Raw genomic sequence first — 18464 nt, 5'->3', positions numbered from 1 at the left:
TTTGCCTCCTCGGTCTTGACAGCGGTGCTCGGAACCGGAGAGGGTCATGGGGGAGGAGATGCAAGGGAGTGGAGCAAAACCATTACTGGAGAAGAAGCACAAAGTAACGGCACTATCCGTTATCAGCTTGTCCCTTAAATGGTCTTCAACACGGGACGCTCACTGCGACTTGGTCGTCGAATCGGCTGCAGTCGCTTAGATGATCACGGTGAGTCCCTCGTCTTGCTTCTCGTCTCTTTCCAAACAGTATGAGAGAGCGACATGTGCATTAAATGTCAATTACGCACACACGACCACGAAGATGTCGTCCTCAACCGTTTGTCGTCTCGCCGTCAAAACGGAGTGAATGACATAGCTGGGGGCCGCCATTCTGCTGCTGCTCTCTGGTAAAGAAGACGCGGCCGGTGCATGACTCCCACCCTGACGCTAATAACAACATAAACCGCTTTGGACATTCGCCTGCGCCCTTGTTTTTTCCTCTCTCTTTCCCATGATAGGCGCGCTATTGCAGTTTTTCCTGTTGAAAAGAAAAAAAGTCCCAAATCACTAACTGGACGTCCTTTTAGTGCAGTTTATAGACCATGAATGAATTGCATTTGCAGAATGATGCTCAGGAATGTGCGACAATATTGCTGCGCTCGAATCGAAATGGTGAAATCAATTTCTGCGAGCGGCGTGTTTGTGTGGCTCCACAGGCGAGCTTGGCCGAATGGTCCCCGCTATGGTTGTCACATAGGCCATGCTGTTATGTAACAAGAAGCCTACGCTGCTTGAATGCGGTCCCACGCGCACGGCCTGTGCATCTCCCCAATTTACATCACACCGTTGCATTTGACTTGACCGGATTACACCAGGACTAGGGTTCGGTCCCCCTTGCAAATGGCGTGATGATTCAGAACATCTGGAAGGTAGATGAAGATGCTCGGGCTGGAATGGGCATCACGTCAGAAATAGAACGGTCAGCTTGATGAATGAGTGTGCGCGCGAGTGTGTGATGTGATGTTAGCGCCAATGTAGCGACAGTCCGGTTTTAAAAAAAGGACACTTAGGAATAGTCAGCCCTCACTTATCCCTCACCCCGCCCACATCCCTTCCTCCCTCCAAAGCGAACTCAAGCTTGCAGCGGGTCCAAGCAGGTCGACCTTGTGCAGGAGTGAGGAGGTAGGAAGCCGGGAAGGTAGAAGGGAGGAGGGGGTGTCTCCTTGAAACTGGTCGATTGAGGGGGTGTCGACTGGGCCTCGGTCGTGCAGGAGAAGGCGCAGGCCTGCAAGATGTAGCGAGGAAATGCTACTTTCGCTCCATCAACACAGATTGTTCCTTAGTAGGTTTGCACGATTTTGGAAAAGACAGTATCGTATTTTCCGCACTATAAGGCGCACCTAAAAGCCTTTATTTTTTTTGCAAGCTGACCATGCGCCTTATAATACAGTGCGCCTTATATATGGATCGATATTAAGTCGCAAAGTCTTGCAACTAAGGCAAGCAGCCGCCGACTAGATTTCCCCCCGAAGGCGAAGTAGTCCGCGGTGTATGCTGGGATTTATATACCGGCCTTTCATTTCCTAACCAATGTGTTAATCATAATTTGAATCAGTCACTATTGGCTAAAGTTTTTCGGAGGTAAAGGGGGCGGATCATTTTTATCATTTACAGGCTCGCATAGGCTAAAGGGGCGAAACAAAGCCTGCAATTGGCAGAAAAAGATGAATGTGAATCACACGTTGGGTTGCACTACGGCATAGAGAAAACATTTTTTACTATTCTGTATTTGTAAATATTTTACTCCCCTGGATTTACTACACTCACGGTTGTAAGAAGACCATGGTTACGTATCATTATTGAACGTGATGGCTGCAAGAGAACTTAGGTGAGCTATGCGGCTTTATATTTTCCCGGTATCTTGTTTTAGAACGATCTTGATGTTTCTGTGGTGAGTCTATTTTTAAACTAAATTAAATTCAAAGTGTTTATTGTCATATGGACAGTAAAGAACCCCGTTTCCGTGCACAATTAAATTTTTACTTTGCTGTCCACACAGTTGCCAGCAAAAAATAAAATGGAAACTAAGAAATATTTGGCATTTCTTGAATCCCAAGACTTTAACCTTCCGAATGATATTCGGAACGATGCATTTGAGTGATTGGTGACATCGTACAGACACTGTTTCCGTACATGTCTGAGACACGTATTTACTTCTTGGCAAGCTTTCGGAATTTTAAGGGGGTAATAAGTTTGACTGAACTATCTGACTGTTTTGTCGACGTTCCAATTGTAGCGCCTTATAATCCGGTGCGCCTTATGTATGGAAAATATAGGACCAAAAACGATTTTTTGGGGGTGCGCCCTATAACCTTATAGTGCGGAAAATACGGTAATTGCCTTTTTTCAGACCTATTTTGCAAATTTAAAGCGATTTTTTGATTTTAAAAGAAAAATGCATTTCCTGTGCTAAGTTTTTTTCTTCTCAGGAAGGACATAAACATAGTGACAAGCAAACATAACTTAAGATGACGTACTTAGAGACAGAGAGCATACGACTGTAACAAAATATCAACTATAGATGTACAAATAAAAACGGAATTGCAGTTAAATAAATGGTCTTTATTGTCATTAAACAAAAGGACAACAAAATTGGAGGCCTATTCCTTTAAGTGTAAGAACACGATTAAGAGGCTGGCAAGCTACACGCTAGAGTCGGGTCCCCGCGACTTCTGCAAGGTCTTTGTGATGATTGAAATAGAAGGGTTACAAACAGGGTTGGGTAGGGTTACTTTAACTGGATTACTTTCAATTACTTTTGGATTACTCCAATACCAAATATGCTAATAAAAGACAAAAGAAACTAAATATGAATTAAATTATGACACACAACACGTGGTAAGCTTTCTCTCCTGGCTTTGATCTCTTTGATCTCCAGCTAAAACATAAAATACGACAGAAACAAAATGAAAAATGTAGTAGTTTTATTCATATTTAGTTTCTTTTGTCTTTTATTAGCGTATTTGGTATTGGAGTAATCTAAAAGTATATGAAAGTAATCCAGTTGAAGTAACCCTACCCAACCCTGGTCACAAATGTAGCAGTTTTTTATGAGTAGTAGCTCCAAGTCCTCCGCTTTATTGGTAATGGATCTGGTGTTGCTGACGAGACACAGTGGCGGCTTAAGAGTTGTTAGCCTAGCTGTTAGCTTTCCCTTCCGACGCCACCTCAAGTCTATTCCCGGACACAATACAAATCCAGGGAGCACTCGCTGGTGATCTGCTTTTCCTTGCGTATTCCCTGGAGTCCGATTTAATTAATGAATTTATTTTCAATATAATGAGTCACAAAAGCCACGAGCCAGCACGGCGGAGCAGTGGTTAGTGCGTGTGTGGCACAGTTCCTAGGTCATGAGATCGAACCTTCCTGTGTGGGGTTTGCATGTTCTCCCCGTGCTTGCATTGGTTTCCTCTGGGCACTCCGGTTTCCTCTCCCATTTCCAAAAATCGTGCATGTCAGGTTGATTGGCCGGTCCAAATTGGCCCTAGGTGTGAGAGTGAGTTGTCTGTCTCTGTGTGCCCTGCGACTGGCTGGCAACCAGTTCAGGGTGTCCCCTGCCCACTGCCCGAAGACAGCGGAGATGGGTTCCAGCACCCCTGTGACCATACTGAGGTTAAACGGTGCAGATAATGAATGAATGAATGAATAAAGCCACGAGCTGCGGCGTTTGTTTTGGTGGCCATTTGTGAACGCACTGCATGACTGACTTGCAGCTTACACCAGCATATCAGAGTCATGCACACACGTCTTTCAGACTTTGCCTCGCCTTTATCGGTTGGTGACATTAAAAACCTGTTTCTGATTGGCCGGCGCTGTTAAAACCATGAAATGTGACATTTTTATTGGCCAAACACTATGTCAATCCAAAAACAAACTGGAACTATGAATCCTTGAAAAACTGCAGTAGTTTGCGGTTACACTTTCGCACGACGTCACATCGTAATATCGATTCAAATTCGGTTAATCGTGCAGCCCTAGTCCTTGGTACAAAATGCAGACCTGCAGACAGGCCTGACACCAAAAGCCAGTGAGGCACAGAAAAGACTGCAGAAATACAGTATCACTGCCAGTGTTAGGCCTGTTATTAGAAAAAAAGTAATTAGTTACAGTTACTAGTTACTTATCTTATCTAAAAAGTATTTGTGGTACTGACACCCAAAAGTAGCACTTTACTATGAAAGTAACTATCCAGCTACAAATTACAATTATCTCTTATTGAAGCTGTCCTTTAAAACTGCCTAGAAACAGCCACATAATAAAAGAAATAGAAGAAAATGTGAACAACATCCTATGGAAGCGGTTAAGCCTTCCTATTTTTTGCCTTAAACAATCTTGAGCGCTTGCAAACTGACAATATAGATAGATGGATAGATAGATAGATAGATACTTTATTCATCCCCGCAGGGAAATTCACATTTCCAGCAGCATCCCTGCGCTGAGAACAATACAATAATAAAGCAAAAAGAATACAATATACAAATACCCAACGTGACAAGCTAATACCCACTGTAGCGTGTTATATAGAGTATCTAGATAGTGCTACACAGAATACACATTGCAATAAAGTTCGGTAATATGCAATGTAGGTGGTGTGGTTTAATGTGGGCCTTTACTCTGCCGGGTGGAGTGAAAGAGCCTCATGGCATGAGGAAGAAAATATTTCTTCAGTCTGTCCGTGGTACAAGACAGTGACAGCAGTCAAAGCTGAGACCTTCCAATACATTTTGCCTTCTGTCTTCAAACTACTCTAAGTTTTCCTTCTCCATTTCTTGGCATTGTTCAAGATGTTTTTTTTTTAATCTCCAGGCATGGTGTATTGTAGAAATAATTTTACAATCACAAAGCACTCTTCCCATAATTACTGTGCTCACGTTTGCCCCATTGATTTTGTTCTCCCTGTAAAAGTCACTTCCCTTCCCTCACATGCTGCCTACCTTTCACTGACCTCCTTAATTCAATATTTTATTGAATTGTTATAAATATGGCTTGGATACAAGTATATACAATAGAGAGAATATCAAAATATGAGTTGGGAGTAATTATGCGGCCTCTTACTCTGTGCTTGAGACGGCAGCACAGTAACTGTGTGTAAGTTTATTTTGTACGTAGATATAAACACTCCCATCCTTTGTGATTAGCATTGTGTTGCTGGCGTATCGAGGATTGTATGCGACTTCAAGATCAAAGAGGAAACAGTAAAAGAACAGAAAAAAAGGTAATCTGTGATCTGCCTTTAAAAAGTAGCAGAGTAATGCACCATGTTGTAATGACAGTTGAGTTACAAAATTTGATTAATGTAATTAAAATGTTATTAATAACGCATACTCATTACCCAAAAAAATTAAGTTGTTGTGACCTACCAACACTGATCAACACAGCCTGGTCTTTGGTTTAAAATGGAGATCCAAATGCAGGCCTGATACCAAATGCGAGTTAGGTACTAAGAAGCTAGATTTATTTTATTTTATGGCAGTGCAAAGTATAACACACTGCATAAATATAACTGCACACATTTAAAAGGACAAGTTTACAAGGGACAAGGTTCATGTTCCCCCCCCATTCATTATTTTTTTTATATATTCACGTGAAGTACAGGGCAGCACGGCGACGCAGTGGTTAGCGCTTGTGCGGCACAGTTCATGTCATGGGAACCTGTTGTGGGTTCAAATCAAGCTCCAGACTTCCTGTGCGGAGTTTGTATGTTCTCCCTGTGCTGCATTTCAGGTGAATTGACCGGTCCAAATTGTCCCTAGGTGTGAATGAGCGAGTGAGTTGTCTGTCCCTGTGTGCCCTGCGATTGGCTGGCAACCAGTTCAGGCTGTCCCCTGCCCACTGCCTGGAGATGGCTGGGATGGGCTTTATTTTTAATAATTTGGACTGCAGGAATAAAATATTAGTATGATCCCGATATCCTACCCTGTGTCAAAGTCACAGTCAAAATCAACATTATACAGCACAGGCAGCACGGCGGCGCAGTGGTTAGCGCATGTGTGGCACAGTTCCAAGGTCTTGGGAACCTCCTGTGTGGGTTCAAATCCAGCTACCGAACTTTCTGTGCGGAGTTTGTATGTTCTCCCCGTGCTTGCGTGGGTTTGCTCTGGGCACACAAAGACATGCATTTCAGGTGGATTGGCCGGTCCAAATTGTCCCTAGGTGTGAATGAGCGAGCGAGTTGTCTGTCCCTGTGTGCCCTGCGATTGGCTGGCAACCAGTTCAGGGTGTCCCCTGCCCACTGCCCGAAGATAGCTGGGATGGGCTCCAGCACCCCCGCGACCCTACTGAGGATAAGCGTTGCAGCTAATGAGATGAGAATATACAGCACTGGTAAATGTCTCCAAAAAGCAGTGTTGGAAAGACTATCAATCAGTCAATCAGTCATCAGACAATCAGTCAATCAATCAAATATTCTTTACACATTTATGCTAGTGATGGAAAAGGAGTACAAAACATTAAGAATCCACCTACATATTTTTTGCATTTTTATTCGTGTTTCCAGAACAGAAATGTAACACATGGTGCCGCGATTGAGACACTTCTTTGCGAACTGCGTCCACAGCTATCCTCTGTCAATCTTAATTAACAAATGCAATCAGAGCTGTATTCTAAATTAAATAGGCATTGAAGCACTAACACAGGAAGGAGTTTCACAAAAGAAATCTATAAATAAACCTAAATTTACCGTACTTACTCGTGTTCGGAAACCCATACAATCACAACTGCGCCGTTCACAGTTCACGGAAGCCCCTAACCACCAGGGTCTTAGTGTACCGGTTACTGTGGTGTGTCTAGCGATAGTACAGACTGGCAGCGCTCATCTTCCTAAACCATGCTCGGGGCTGCCTTAATATCCACATATTAGAATGAGGGACATAAGCGCTTGAATACTTTTTAAGACTGTGTCGGCTGATTGAATGTTATGGCGTGGCTTTGGGTGACTAATTATCAGGTCTTTTTTTAACATGCTGATGACTGTGACCTCATAACGTCGAAATTATTATTGTGAATCCTTGTTACTGACTGGTGGGTTCACTAGTCCTGATTTTTGGACCGAAATTAGAGCTATTATTTTGATTACTAAAAAGGCCCAATTAGATGATGCAAACTGCACACTGCGTTGCATATACAACCGTCAGCAGAAGTGATAACCTTTCTCAGCCCAAAACTTTTTCTCGACGTAACCACAGAATTTAAATATTTGAATAACTCTTGCTCTTTGTATATATTTCTTTTGTAGACCCATGGAAAATCCAGGAGATAGACCTGACAGCAGACAACCTTGTTGCTTTGATCTTGTCTCAGCGACGGTTATCCGGAATTTTGCAGCATTTTGACCTGATCTAGTCACTCTAAGCGTGCAGCTCTGTTTTGTGGCTCTGAGCACCCGCACCCTCCTTCCCTACTTCGTATAAATGAGTGAACCAGCTTCGAAGGAAAGGGCGGGGACATGTACCGGAACCCCAACAGGTAAGACACAAAATGAATTCACAATGATCTTGAATCATACCAATATGTCTTTGGATTGCTTTGTCTGCACAGAATGTCCTGGTTCAGTGGTTTCCTAGTTGCCAGAGTGGATGACCGCAAGACTGCGTGGGGTGAACGCAATGGCAAGAAGTCCAAACGGAGGGGAGGCTCGTCTCTCTGCAACCCACGTTACATGAGCTGTCTGCGGGATCCAGATGCAATGGAGCCTCCCTCCGGTGCCCCCCTCCACCAGCACCACCGTGGAGGGATGGCAGGGGCCATGGGCGGCGGAAGCAACTTTGGTGCCCGTTGCGGATGGCAGGAAGATCACTATGGCAAAAGAGCCATGCCCCACAGGGAAGGGGTGGGGCTGAAATCAGTGGACTTGGACTTTGAAGACGGAGAGCTTAAGGGAAGGAAAGGAGGGTGTGGCGACATGGGAGACGACAGCGCCAATGGGGCAGCTGGTGTAGTGACAGCTGCCGACTGTTGGCTGAGGGTCGTGCGGGTTTTCCAATCAAAAAAGTTCCAGTCCCGCAAACTGGAACGCTTATACCAGAGATACTTCTTCAGGCTCAACCAGAGCTCTTTAACCATGCTGATGGGGGTCCTGGTGATTGTGTGCGGCATCATGCTGACCTTCCACTGTGTCCATGCGCCCCCTCACGTGGCTTATTCGTCCGCCTTGTCCGTGGCAATGGCACTTTTCATGGCGCTGATGGTGGTGTGTAACCGCAACGGCTTCCATCAGGACTACATGTGGATGGTCAGCTATCTGGTCATCGGCGTCTTGGTGTCAGTCCAAGTGTTTGGGGTGCTCATGGTGGCACCCCGAAGTGCTTCAGAAGGCATCTGGTGGTCTGTGTTTTTTATTTACATCATCTACACCCTCTTGCCTGTGAGGATGAGGGCGGCGGTGCTTAGCGGAGCTGTCCTATCCATCATACACGTAATCACAACCTGGCAGATCAATCAGGAGGACAAATTTCTCTGGAAACAGGTAAGCAGGCTTGATATTTGATTACACTGCACACTTTGCTCGTCATGGTTATAGTACAAACTGACTTGAAAGGTGTAGATTCAGGATGCTATTCAGTTCGTCTCATAGTTCTTAAAGTGAATTTTAAGCAGTAGTGTTCAGAATATACAGAAGCATGAACGAAAAACTTTGAATGACTTTTGAAAAAGCTGGTTACCTTTATTTAAAAGCACATTACAATGAAGTTCAATTATATATTTTTTCATTTATATTAAGAAATAAATACAAAAAATGGACGTCAGGGTAATAATTCAAGTGTGTAAATGATTGTCAAGAAGTGTGTCGATTGAGTACAATCAATTCCTGACTCGTAAAATATTGAAGTGTGCTATTCAGCTGTGACCAACAGCGATGCTGTTTATTGAGTGCTAAGAACAACCAAGTCCTTAAGTCAGTTCTTAGTGTAAGAGTTGCTCGTTTTCGTCTTTTCAGCATTGACATCAAACAAGTATAAGATTTGAGGATGTACAGTCCATAACCATCATGACCAACTAATAATTTTCACAAAACCAAACCAGACATTGACTTAAATACCAACCCTGATAGCCTCAGTAATCACATTTATATTTCGTTTTCTTTTAATCTCCTGCATCTAGTTGCACAACACATTTATGGAAAATGTTGCACCACTTTTTGTAATGAAGTTTGTAATCCAGGGATAGCAGCTTTGACCATGCAAAGTCTTATTCCAAGGTTGTCCAAAAACCAAACCTGTCCCAGATAGGTAACTTGGCTATAGCCAGATTGCTATTGCACTTCACTGCTCAGAATTCTCCACAAAGTAGATCTGGGACTAACTCATTGTAGTTAACACGGGAAAGGCCGGACATTGTTCAGGAGACTTCAAGCTGTTTGGACGCTGCTGCAATTTGTGACTACCAAACTTGTGTTTTGACTAATCGCAGCAACTGATCAAGATGATGAGAGCAACATACAAATTGCTTCGACCAGCTGAGATTAGTTGTCAACTCTTGTTGTTATTCTTTGTAAAAGCAAACTGTGGGTAATTCTCCAAGAACAGAAGTTATAGTACGTTTTACGCATTTGTCCTCTGCTGTTTGTGTTTGGTTTGTTTATGCGCTTATTGTATTACATCATAGCTACACATCCTGCCTTCAAGCAAGTTTGAATTGTGTCGGTCAGATACACCAGTGGTCCATGGATTTTTTTTCCCAGCGAACATTTTTAAGGACATATCATGTTTGATGCTGGTATGATGCCGTGTTCATGAAATGGCTTTCTAAGAAATCTGTAATGTCATGAGAAAAATTGAATCACTTTAAAATGTATTTTTTGTTACCGTAATTGTGGAATGCTGAATCTTAATGCAAAATTGGTATGAGAAGTAAGTGTAAAACTGCGTGGAAAGTATATTTATTTCATGAATTTTTTTTTTTATATCAAGTAAATTGAAATACAGTGGAACCTCGGTTTTCGAACGCCTCTCAGTTCGAACAAATCGGAGTCCGACCCAAAATTTCGAGAAATTCTTGCTTTGCTGTTCGGTCAAAAAATCGGAGTTCGAACGCTGGTAATGTGTGAGTGCGTACGCTAGGGTGCGATGCTGAGCGGCGTTCGGGTGTAGATCGCTCTTTTCGTGACCAACTGTTATCGCTTTTAACATAGGTGTACGAAGTGTTTTAGCCCCTAATTATCCCTCGGAAGAAAGTCAGTGCAAGCAGCAAATTTGCTACAGGTGAAAAAAAAAAAGTAGTGCGTACAACTATTGCTGATCTTGCCTGCGCCTTCTGCTGACCACCACAAAGGTAAGAAATCCTATTTATAATTCTTTTCTTCATCCTTTTTTTTATTTTACACGTTCATGTTAGCGTAATCTTTCGTACGGAAGATTACGATAACGCGAACGTACGATTAGCCTGGGTTAGCTTTAAGTTTACGTTAAACATTCAAGGTAAACATTCAGGGTGTTAGAACGGAGCCCAACATTCAGGGTGTTGGAACGGATTAAAACGATTTACATTATTTTTAATGGGAAAAATGATTTCGGTGATCGAACAAATCGGTTTTCGAACAGGGTTCTGGAACGGATTATGGTCGAGAACTGAGGTTCCACTGTATTCTCTTAACACCTTGTGTCAAACTGCAGTTAGACATTTCCAGTTTTAAAAAGATGCATTCTTCGACATCCAGTCTTTTGTCTTTATAAATCATTTTAAAGGGCACTTAGTTAGAGCATCAATTTTAAAGGCTAAAAGGAGACTGCCTCTTCTACATCCATGTTAAATACAGCAATGCCAATAAACATCTGTAATAACGAGGTTATGTTCTCTACATGACAGGGTTAATCAATGACAAAATCCGTAGAGACACAATTTCTAATGAAGTAATATATATGGACCAGAATAGAAGACCTCACCAACGGTTACCATTTATTCAGATAATTTAATTTGAATGTTTCGAGGGTAAGGGTTTTATCCTCCATTTAATGTGTCATTGTTAAAAATACTCTCGATTCGTTATATTGAACGTTGTCTTTCTAGCACCACTAGCTGCTGATCGAAATCAATGTGGAGAGACTAATGCAAGACTACAGTGTTGCATTCACTTTGTCAAACACTGTAGCTAGGTCTGCAATGCTCCCGGCATATTTTGACATCATTTATTCAGTATTTAGTGGGCCTAGCCACACTGGTTGAATTTAGGCTGCATGTGGTAGCAAACAGCTAATTGAATAAGTCTGCTGTGTGCTTTAAAAAAAATAAAATAGAGCTATGGTGTTTTGTGAACATGCTTGATAATCTTAGTATGAATATGTCTACTGTAGCTTTTTAAGCAAACACCAGAGATGGGTGTGAAGTTTATAAAGATATAAACTCATTGCTGACAAAAGTATTCAGATAAAGGCATAAAAAAGGGTTAAAACTACTGCGCAGATGTAGGAGCTCGGCCGGCCAGCCATCTTGTTTGGCTGCCCGGGCCGTTCTGACTACATCCGGTTCCAGTAGGCGTATTTATTGAAAGGTCACGCATGTGCATGCGTGTTACATTACAAACAATGGAAATACATTGAAAACGTATTACAAACAATGGAAATAGACTGAAAACATGGATCTTTGAAACGTGACTATGTGTGTGTGTGCGTGATGATTACTTGTATATTAAGAATAGAAAAACAGGTTAAACAAATTAGGTTCATAGCATATGAGTCTGAGAAATACACAACTAAAAGTAGCTTACTTTACATTTGTAACTTTATTTGACCTAACTTGTGACTCGAATTCAACTAGACTGGAGACTTTAACTTGAATTACATGACAAATAAAATTTTATATTTGGAAATCTTTATTTAGAGCAGTGGTTATCAAAGGGGGGCGTAAAGCTTTGTCAAAAGGGGGCGCGGGTGCGTTAGACCTTGGGCAACCTTCACACTTGTTAAGTCTCCCGATTTGGTCGGGAGACTACGATTTGGCTAAGATTCTCCCGCCTACCGATCTGAGAGCAACGTCTACCGATTTCTAAAAATTTCTATTTTTTTTTTTGGGTCGCCGAAATTTTTATGTGAACAAAGTTTTGCCGATTAAAATGTAGCCGAATTATCCATAGTCTTTATCATCGTCTTTTTCGCCGTTCTGCACCGGAAAAAGCTTTGATCGAGACTCGGCAATCATAATCTCTTGATTTTAAATACTCTTAGATCGGGAAATTTGTATTTATTTTACATAACATGAGGCTTAACCAAAGGGAGCTGTCATGATGCTTGCAAAAGGCTTTTATGACAGTTGGGGGTGTACTACGAAGTACTCCCCTTGAAGACCCTCAAGAAAAATGTTGGTTTGTTTTTCCAAGGGGAAGGGAGGATGAAAGTGGGAGGGCAGAGGCTGGGATTATAGTATTATAACTATTTCCAATTCTGATCTGATGATCTGCCTTTTATAGCCTAAAAAAGTCATATCCGATTTATCTGGGGCATTTATCCATTAATTAATCAAAAGAGCCATATGAGGTGCATTCATGGGAACTCTGTATATTGTAGTGCAATCCATCACCCACTTCAACAATGTTTGCCTTTGTTAGGAGAATGAATTTTGTGAGATAACTTTGGCTCAGCAGTGCCGTGTGTTTTCCTAAGGCCACTTATGTGCTATGAGGCAGCGTTTTACAGTGTCATTAATCAAGGCTTTTCAACCTTGTTTATTTCCTCTTTCTAAGCTCACTCATTAACTCTACTTGGTTTTTGTCGGAGTTGATGGTTCATCTTCGCTTTGCATTTCGCTTGGGTTAAAATGAATAGGTATCTGTGGAAGCTTGTTAATGCTTATTGTGAGGTTTAACAAATAGGAGAAAAGTCGTATACAGTAAAAAGAATGACGAGGACAGGTTGTCTCATCTCATCTCATTAGCTGCACCGCTTATCCTCAGTAGAGTCGCGGGGGTGCTGAGCCCATCCCAGCAATCATCGGGCAGTGGGCAGGGGACACCCTGAACTGGTTGTCAGCCAATTGCAGGGCACACGGGGACAGACAACTCACTCGCTCATTCACACCTAGGGACAATTTGGACCGGCCAATTCACCTGAAATGACCTGAAATGCATGTTTTTGGAATGTGGGTGCCCGGAGGAAACCCACGCAAGCACGGGGAGAACATACAAACTCCGCACAGGAAGTCTGGAGCTGGATTTGAACCCACGCAGGAGGTTCCCAAGACATGAACTGTGCCGCACATGCGCTAACCACTGCGCCGCCGTGCTGCCCTGAGGACAGGTTGTGAAACATTTAATTTAATTGATGTCAAAGTGACAGTGGAGGAGTTTATTTGATGCACATATGTTTATTATTATGTGAGTGTATTATTTTAATTGTTTATAAGTTTATAGTTTAGTCGACGCTCAAAATAAGGAGAGAAGACATCAATGAATTTTGAACAAGGAGAACAGGAGAGGACTGTACAGAAACCCTCACAATGCCAAATTCCAAATCTGTTCTAAAATGCCTCCCCTGATTCCTTTCTTTTTATTATACCTCTTAAGTTTCTATAAGTACATCGGCCCTAAAGGGTGGGTGTGGAAATCAAACGACAGCAACATTATTGGTTGATAGTGACAATGATAATAGTCTATATATATATATATATATATATATATATATATATATATATATATATATATATATATATATACAGTGGGACCTCGCTACTTCGTGGTTCACCGTTCGCGGATTCAGAGCTTTGCGGGTCTAAAAAATAATAATAATAAAATACAATTTTTATTTTTTATTTTTAATTTTTATTTTTTGAAAGCATTTTTGAAGGGGCGTCGCTACTTCGCAGATTTTCACTTTTCGCGGGTGGTTTCGGTCCCCATTAACCGGGTCTAAAAAATAATAATAATGAAATAAAAAAAAATAAAAAAATTATCTGGTATCGATCCTGTCTGTCTCGTCTTGTCCGGTATTGACCTCGCCTGTCCGGTTTATACTCGTGTGTCCTGTATCGATTCAATCCTGGCTCTCCCGTCCTGTCCGGTATCGACCCCGTCTGTCCGGTATCTACTCGTGTGTCCTGTGTCGGTCCGATCCTGGCTGTCCGGTCCTGTCCGGTATCGACCCCATTTGTCTTTTTTTGAGCATTTTTGAAGGGGTGTCGCTACTTTTCGCGGGTGGTTTTGGTCCCCATTAACCGCGATAACCGAGGGATTACTGTATACACAAGTTCAGTTTTGAATTTGTTTTTTGTATTTATTTTACCAATTTTTTTCTCTCGTGTTGTTTTCAATTATGTTTTTATTTTGTTAGCTTACATACTAACCTTTGAGTCAATTGTCTTGACATGGTCCCAGGGCATCAATATGAATAATCTATTGGAAGAGTACAGTGTTTCTTAACCTAATTCAAACCAACCTATGCTTTTTTTTCCATCAAAAGTACTCAAGGCACACCGCTCGTCGAAAATGTCTAAAAATTCATTCACGGTAGCATGTTCATGTTTTTTTAAAGCATAAACTATGATCTATCCTTAATTGTTTCAGAACAAGAGCAGGACCCAGATGCGTAACGTTTTCACACAAGCTTTATTTTACGGGAATGGGGCAGTCATGCGCGTGAACACAAACGCCAGTGATTCGGCGATCGCTGGGGGGAAGAAGTGAGACATAGAAGTAAGGCGCGGGAAAACAGGAAGGCAGAGGCAGACGAGATCGAAACCAGATACACGAGCAGATACCGTACAGGCGGGGTCGATACCAGACAGGACGGGATAGACAGGATCGATACCAGATACACGAGGAGATACCAGACAGATGAGGTAGATACCGGACAGGACGGGACAGACAGGATCGGACCGACACAGGACACACAAGTAGATACCGGACAGACGGGGTCAATACCGGACAGGACGGGACAGCCAGGATTGGATCGATACAAGACACACGAGCAGATACCGGACAGGCGAGGTCAATACCGGACAAGACGACAGACAGGATCGATACCAGATACAGGAGACTAGAGTCAGATTTCAGACAGAACGAGACAGACGGGATGGATACCGGACACTGGAGACTGGTGCAAGAAATCGGACAGGATGAGACAGGCGGAATCGATACCGGAGACTGTAGCAAGATATCAGACAGGATGAGTCAGACGGGATCGATACTAGACACAGGAGACTGGAGTCAGATAACAAACAGGACAAGTTAGACGGGATTGATACCCGATACTGGAGACTGCAGTCAGCTACCAGACAGGACGAGACAGACGAGATCGATACCAGACACTGAGGACTGCAGTCAGATATCAATAAGCAATTGAGGGTAATGGGCAACCGTGACAGATTGACAGTATTACTAAATTTTGTGCAGGCTTGGGGAGGAACGGAATACATGGAACGGCAAAAATGATGTTGGCAAGCTGTTTGGATTTATTTTCATTTTGTTTCTGTCGCATTTTATGTTAGTTTTGCCGGAGATCAAAGAGATCAAAGCCAGGAGAGAAAGCTTACCACGTGTTGTGAGTCATAATTTTATTCATATTTAGTTTCTTTTGTCTTTTATGAGCATATTTGGTATTGGAGTAATCCAAAAATAATTGAAAGTAATCCAGTTAAAGTAACCCTACCCAACCCTGTTTATAATAAACTTAATTTGAAAGTGTTGTTCTGTTATATATTCTGATTATCAAGCCTTAATACTTTGCAACAATGTTTTTTTTGCGATTAGTTGTCTTATTTTGTTTCAAGTTGGGAAAAATGGGGCAGGCAACTTTATGGCGTTCCTGGTTCCTGGTGTCTGGGAACTTTTTGTCATGAGTTTCAGACACTGCTATCAGCGATGGTTACTTAATCTCATTGTTTTATGTACATATTAAGCTATTCCGGCATTTTATCTCCCTAAATTTTTGAGGATTTTAATAGCATGCTTACAATCAACCAAACCCGCAACATTTCACGACAGTCGGTGATGTATTAAGTTAATCATTCCGCTAGTATTGTTGCTTTCCTCCGACCACACATCTGAAACAAATTAGCCGTTGTGCAAAGCTCACACACCCAACCAGCCACACACAAACATGCAGAAACGCTTGAGAAACATGGTTATTTGTTTGTGTGGGCATTTTACTGAGATTAAGGTACCGAAAGAGAATTTTGATGTTGGTTTCTGCTAAATTAACAAAACACAATGAAGATGGCAAGAGGAGTAAGTGTCAGTGATGAGAAATTCTATTCACACCATAACATTCTATTGATAGAAGCACGTTAATAGAAATGTCACTCGTGGGATTTGTCGTAGATGTGGGTCTGACCTGAGGTGAAGGTAGGCTGGCGTTATGGGTGCCTACACTAGAAATGAAATGAAAATGAAATGATCTGCAATTTATATAGCGCTTTTCAAGTTAATGACTTCCCAAAGCGCTTTACAGTGTGCTCCACATTTCCCAATAGCGGCCTTGCAGCCATGTAAGGCGCTAACCTGCTTATTGGGGGTATTAGGGGTTCAGTGTCTTACCCAAGGACACTTCGACATGTAACACGGACGAGCCGGGATTCGAACTGGGATCCTTTGATCCCAAGACGAGCGCTCTACCTCCTGAGCTACTGCCGCCCCGCCTCTACCCTATGAGTAGCAACACCTGGGGTAGAACTATCAACAGAGGGGATGGGGGTAAACATGCCCCTGCCCCTGCCAATGTGAATAGGTGTGTCACATTGTGGAGCTAACACATTGCTCTGATTAAACATGTTTTAAAGATTAACAGAAAAAAATGTAAATAAGTCAAAATCCCCAAATAAATCAGCAGCCTGCGTAACACGTCACTGTATAGGACACTTAGTTATCTGCATCACTGTGACACTGCACGGTAATGAGAAATGAAATAATCTGCATTTATATAGCGCTTTTCAAGTCAATGACTTCCCAAAGCGCTTTACAATGTGCTCCACATTTCCCAATAGCGGTCTTGCAGCCATGTAAGGCTGCTAACCTGCTTATTGGGAGTATTAGGGGTTCAGTGTCTTACCCAAGGACACTTCGACATGTAATTCGAACTGGGATCCCTTGATCCCAAGACGAGCGCTCTACCTCCTGAGCTACTGCCGCCCCCTAATGAGCTTAACGATAACGCTCATGTAACTAAAATTTCAAATACTGTGAACTGATGTGGCAGGTAGGACAGTCCTCGGTTCGGAGAGTCAGGTTTTAAAACCTCTTAACGGCACATTCAAGGAAACTGTGCGAGTCAGATGTATCGACATTTCGTTCTGTATACACGTGTACTAGAATGACAATAAAGTATATCTGAATCTGAATCTGAACATTTGCAGAGCAAAAGACCTGAAATGTACGGCAGTACGGCCGCGCAGTGGTTAGCACGTGTGCGGCACAGTTCTGAGGTCATGAGATCGAACCCCCTGTGTGGAGTTTGCATGTTCTACCCATGCTTGCGTGGGTTTCCTCCGGGCACTCCGGTTTTCTCCCACATTCCAAAAACATGCATGTCAGGTGAATTGGCTGGTCCGAATTGTCCCTAGGTGTGAATGAGCGAGTGGATGGTTGTCTCTGTTTGCCCTGCGACTGACTGGCAACCAGTTCAGGGTGTCCCCTGCCCACTGCCCGAAGATAGCTTGGATGGGCTCCAGCACCCCCGCGACACTACTGAGGATAAACAGTGCAGATAATGGATGGATGGATGGATGATAGTAAGTAGTGAATCATAGCTTTTTTGTTTATTCTATCATACTTGAAATGTGGTATTCTTGTCTAAAAAAATCTACTCTGGATGTACGGCCTATTGTATCAAAGCTCTCACCTTGACTCGGTTAAGAGCCAATATCATTTGAGGGAAAGTAATTCTCGATGTATTTCTACTTCTAATAAATCCAAGAGTTGCTGAAAACTCCACAAAGGTGTTGGTTCGGTGTTAAAATCCACCGTCAACTTTACTCTGTGTCAATCCCATCAGCTGTTCACAGCTTCACAGATGCGACCGGTGTTGAAATGTTCCTGTGGGTATTATGCATCAAGATGGGAGAATTGCATCCCAGTGGAGCAAGTGTCAAGTGTACAGCTAGAGAGGAAAACGTTGTATTGAAGGGCGGGAGAACTCGCCAAGACAGTGCCATCACCCCGGAATCAGATATTCTCCCTATTTTGTCGTTTCCCATATAAATAAATTGTGTGGTTTACGTAGCTTTTTAACTGGCTCACATAAGTAGGATTGGTGCTGACTGATGCATGTCAAGTCGATGCTTGAATGATTTTTACCCTCATTCTCTATTTCTGTCATTTTTTTGTTTCTATCATTGTCTCTCACTCTCGTGTTGTCTGTCTAATTCTCTGTCTCTCATTAACTTTTTCTGTCTCTCTCATTTCCTCCCCCCTCTGTAGCTCTTTTTCTGTCTCGTTATCTGTCTCTCTTATTCTCTCTCGCTCAATGTCTCTACTTCTCTGCCTGTCTTGTAGTCTGTCTTTTCTA

At 42.5% G+C, this 18464-nt stretch overlaps 1 protein-coding gene across 1 annotated transcript in view; it reads left to right on the top strand.

Annotated features, from left to right (window-relative positions):
* LOC148368742 (adenylate cyclase type 6-like) overlaps positions 1-18464 on the top strand; it is an 89941-nt gene continuing 71477 nt past the window's right edge. The window contains exons 1-3 of the mRNA XM_088330774.1: positions 1-208; positions 7274-7503; positions 7576-8503. Of these exons, the coding sequence (XP_088186900.1) occupies positions 7484-7503; positions 7576-8503 (948 nt within the window). The 5' untranslated portion in view covers positions 1-208; positions 7274-7483. The remainder of the gene's footprint in view (positions 209-7273; positions 7504-7575; positions 8504-18464) is intronic.

The sequence above is a fragment of the Urocampus carinirostris genome, chromosome 3, assembly GCF_059441175.1.
Source record: "Urocampus carinirostris isolate Australia breed hairy pipefish chromosome 3, RoL_Ucar_1.0, whole genome shotgun sequence".
Classification (NCBI taxonomy): Eukaryota; Metazoa; Chordata; class Actinopteri; order Syngnathiformes; family Syngnathidae; genus Urocampus; species Urocampus carinirostris.
This window is presented reverse-complemented; position numbering and strand designations above follow the sequence as displayed.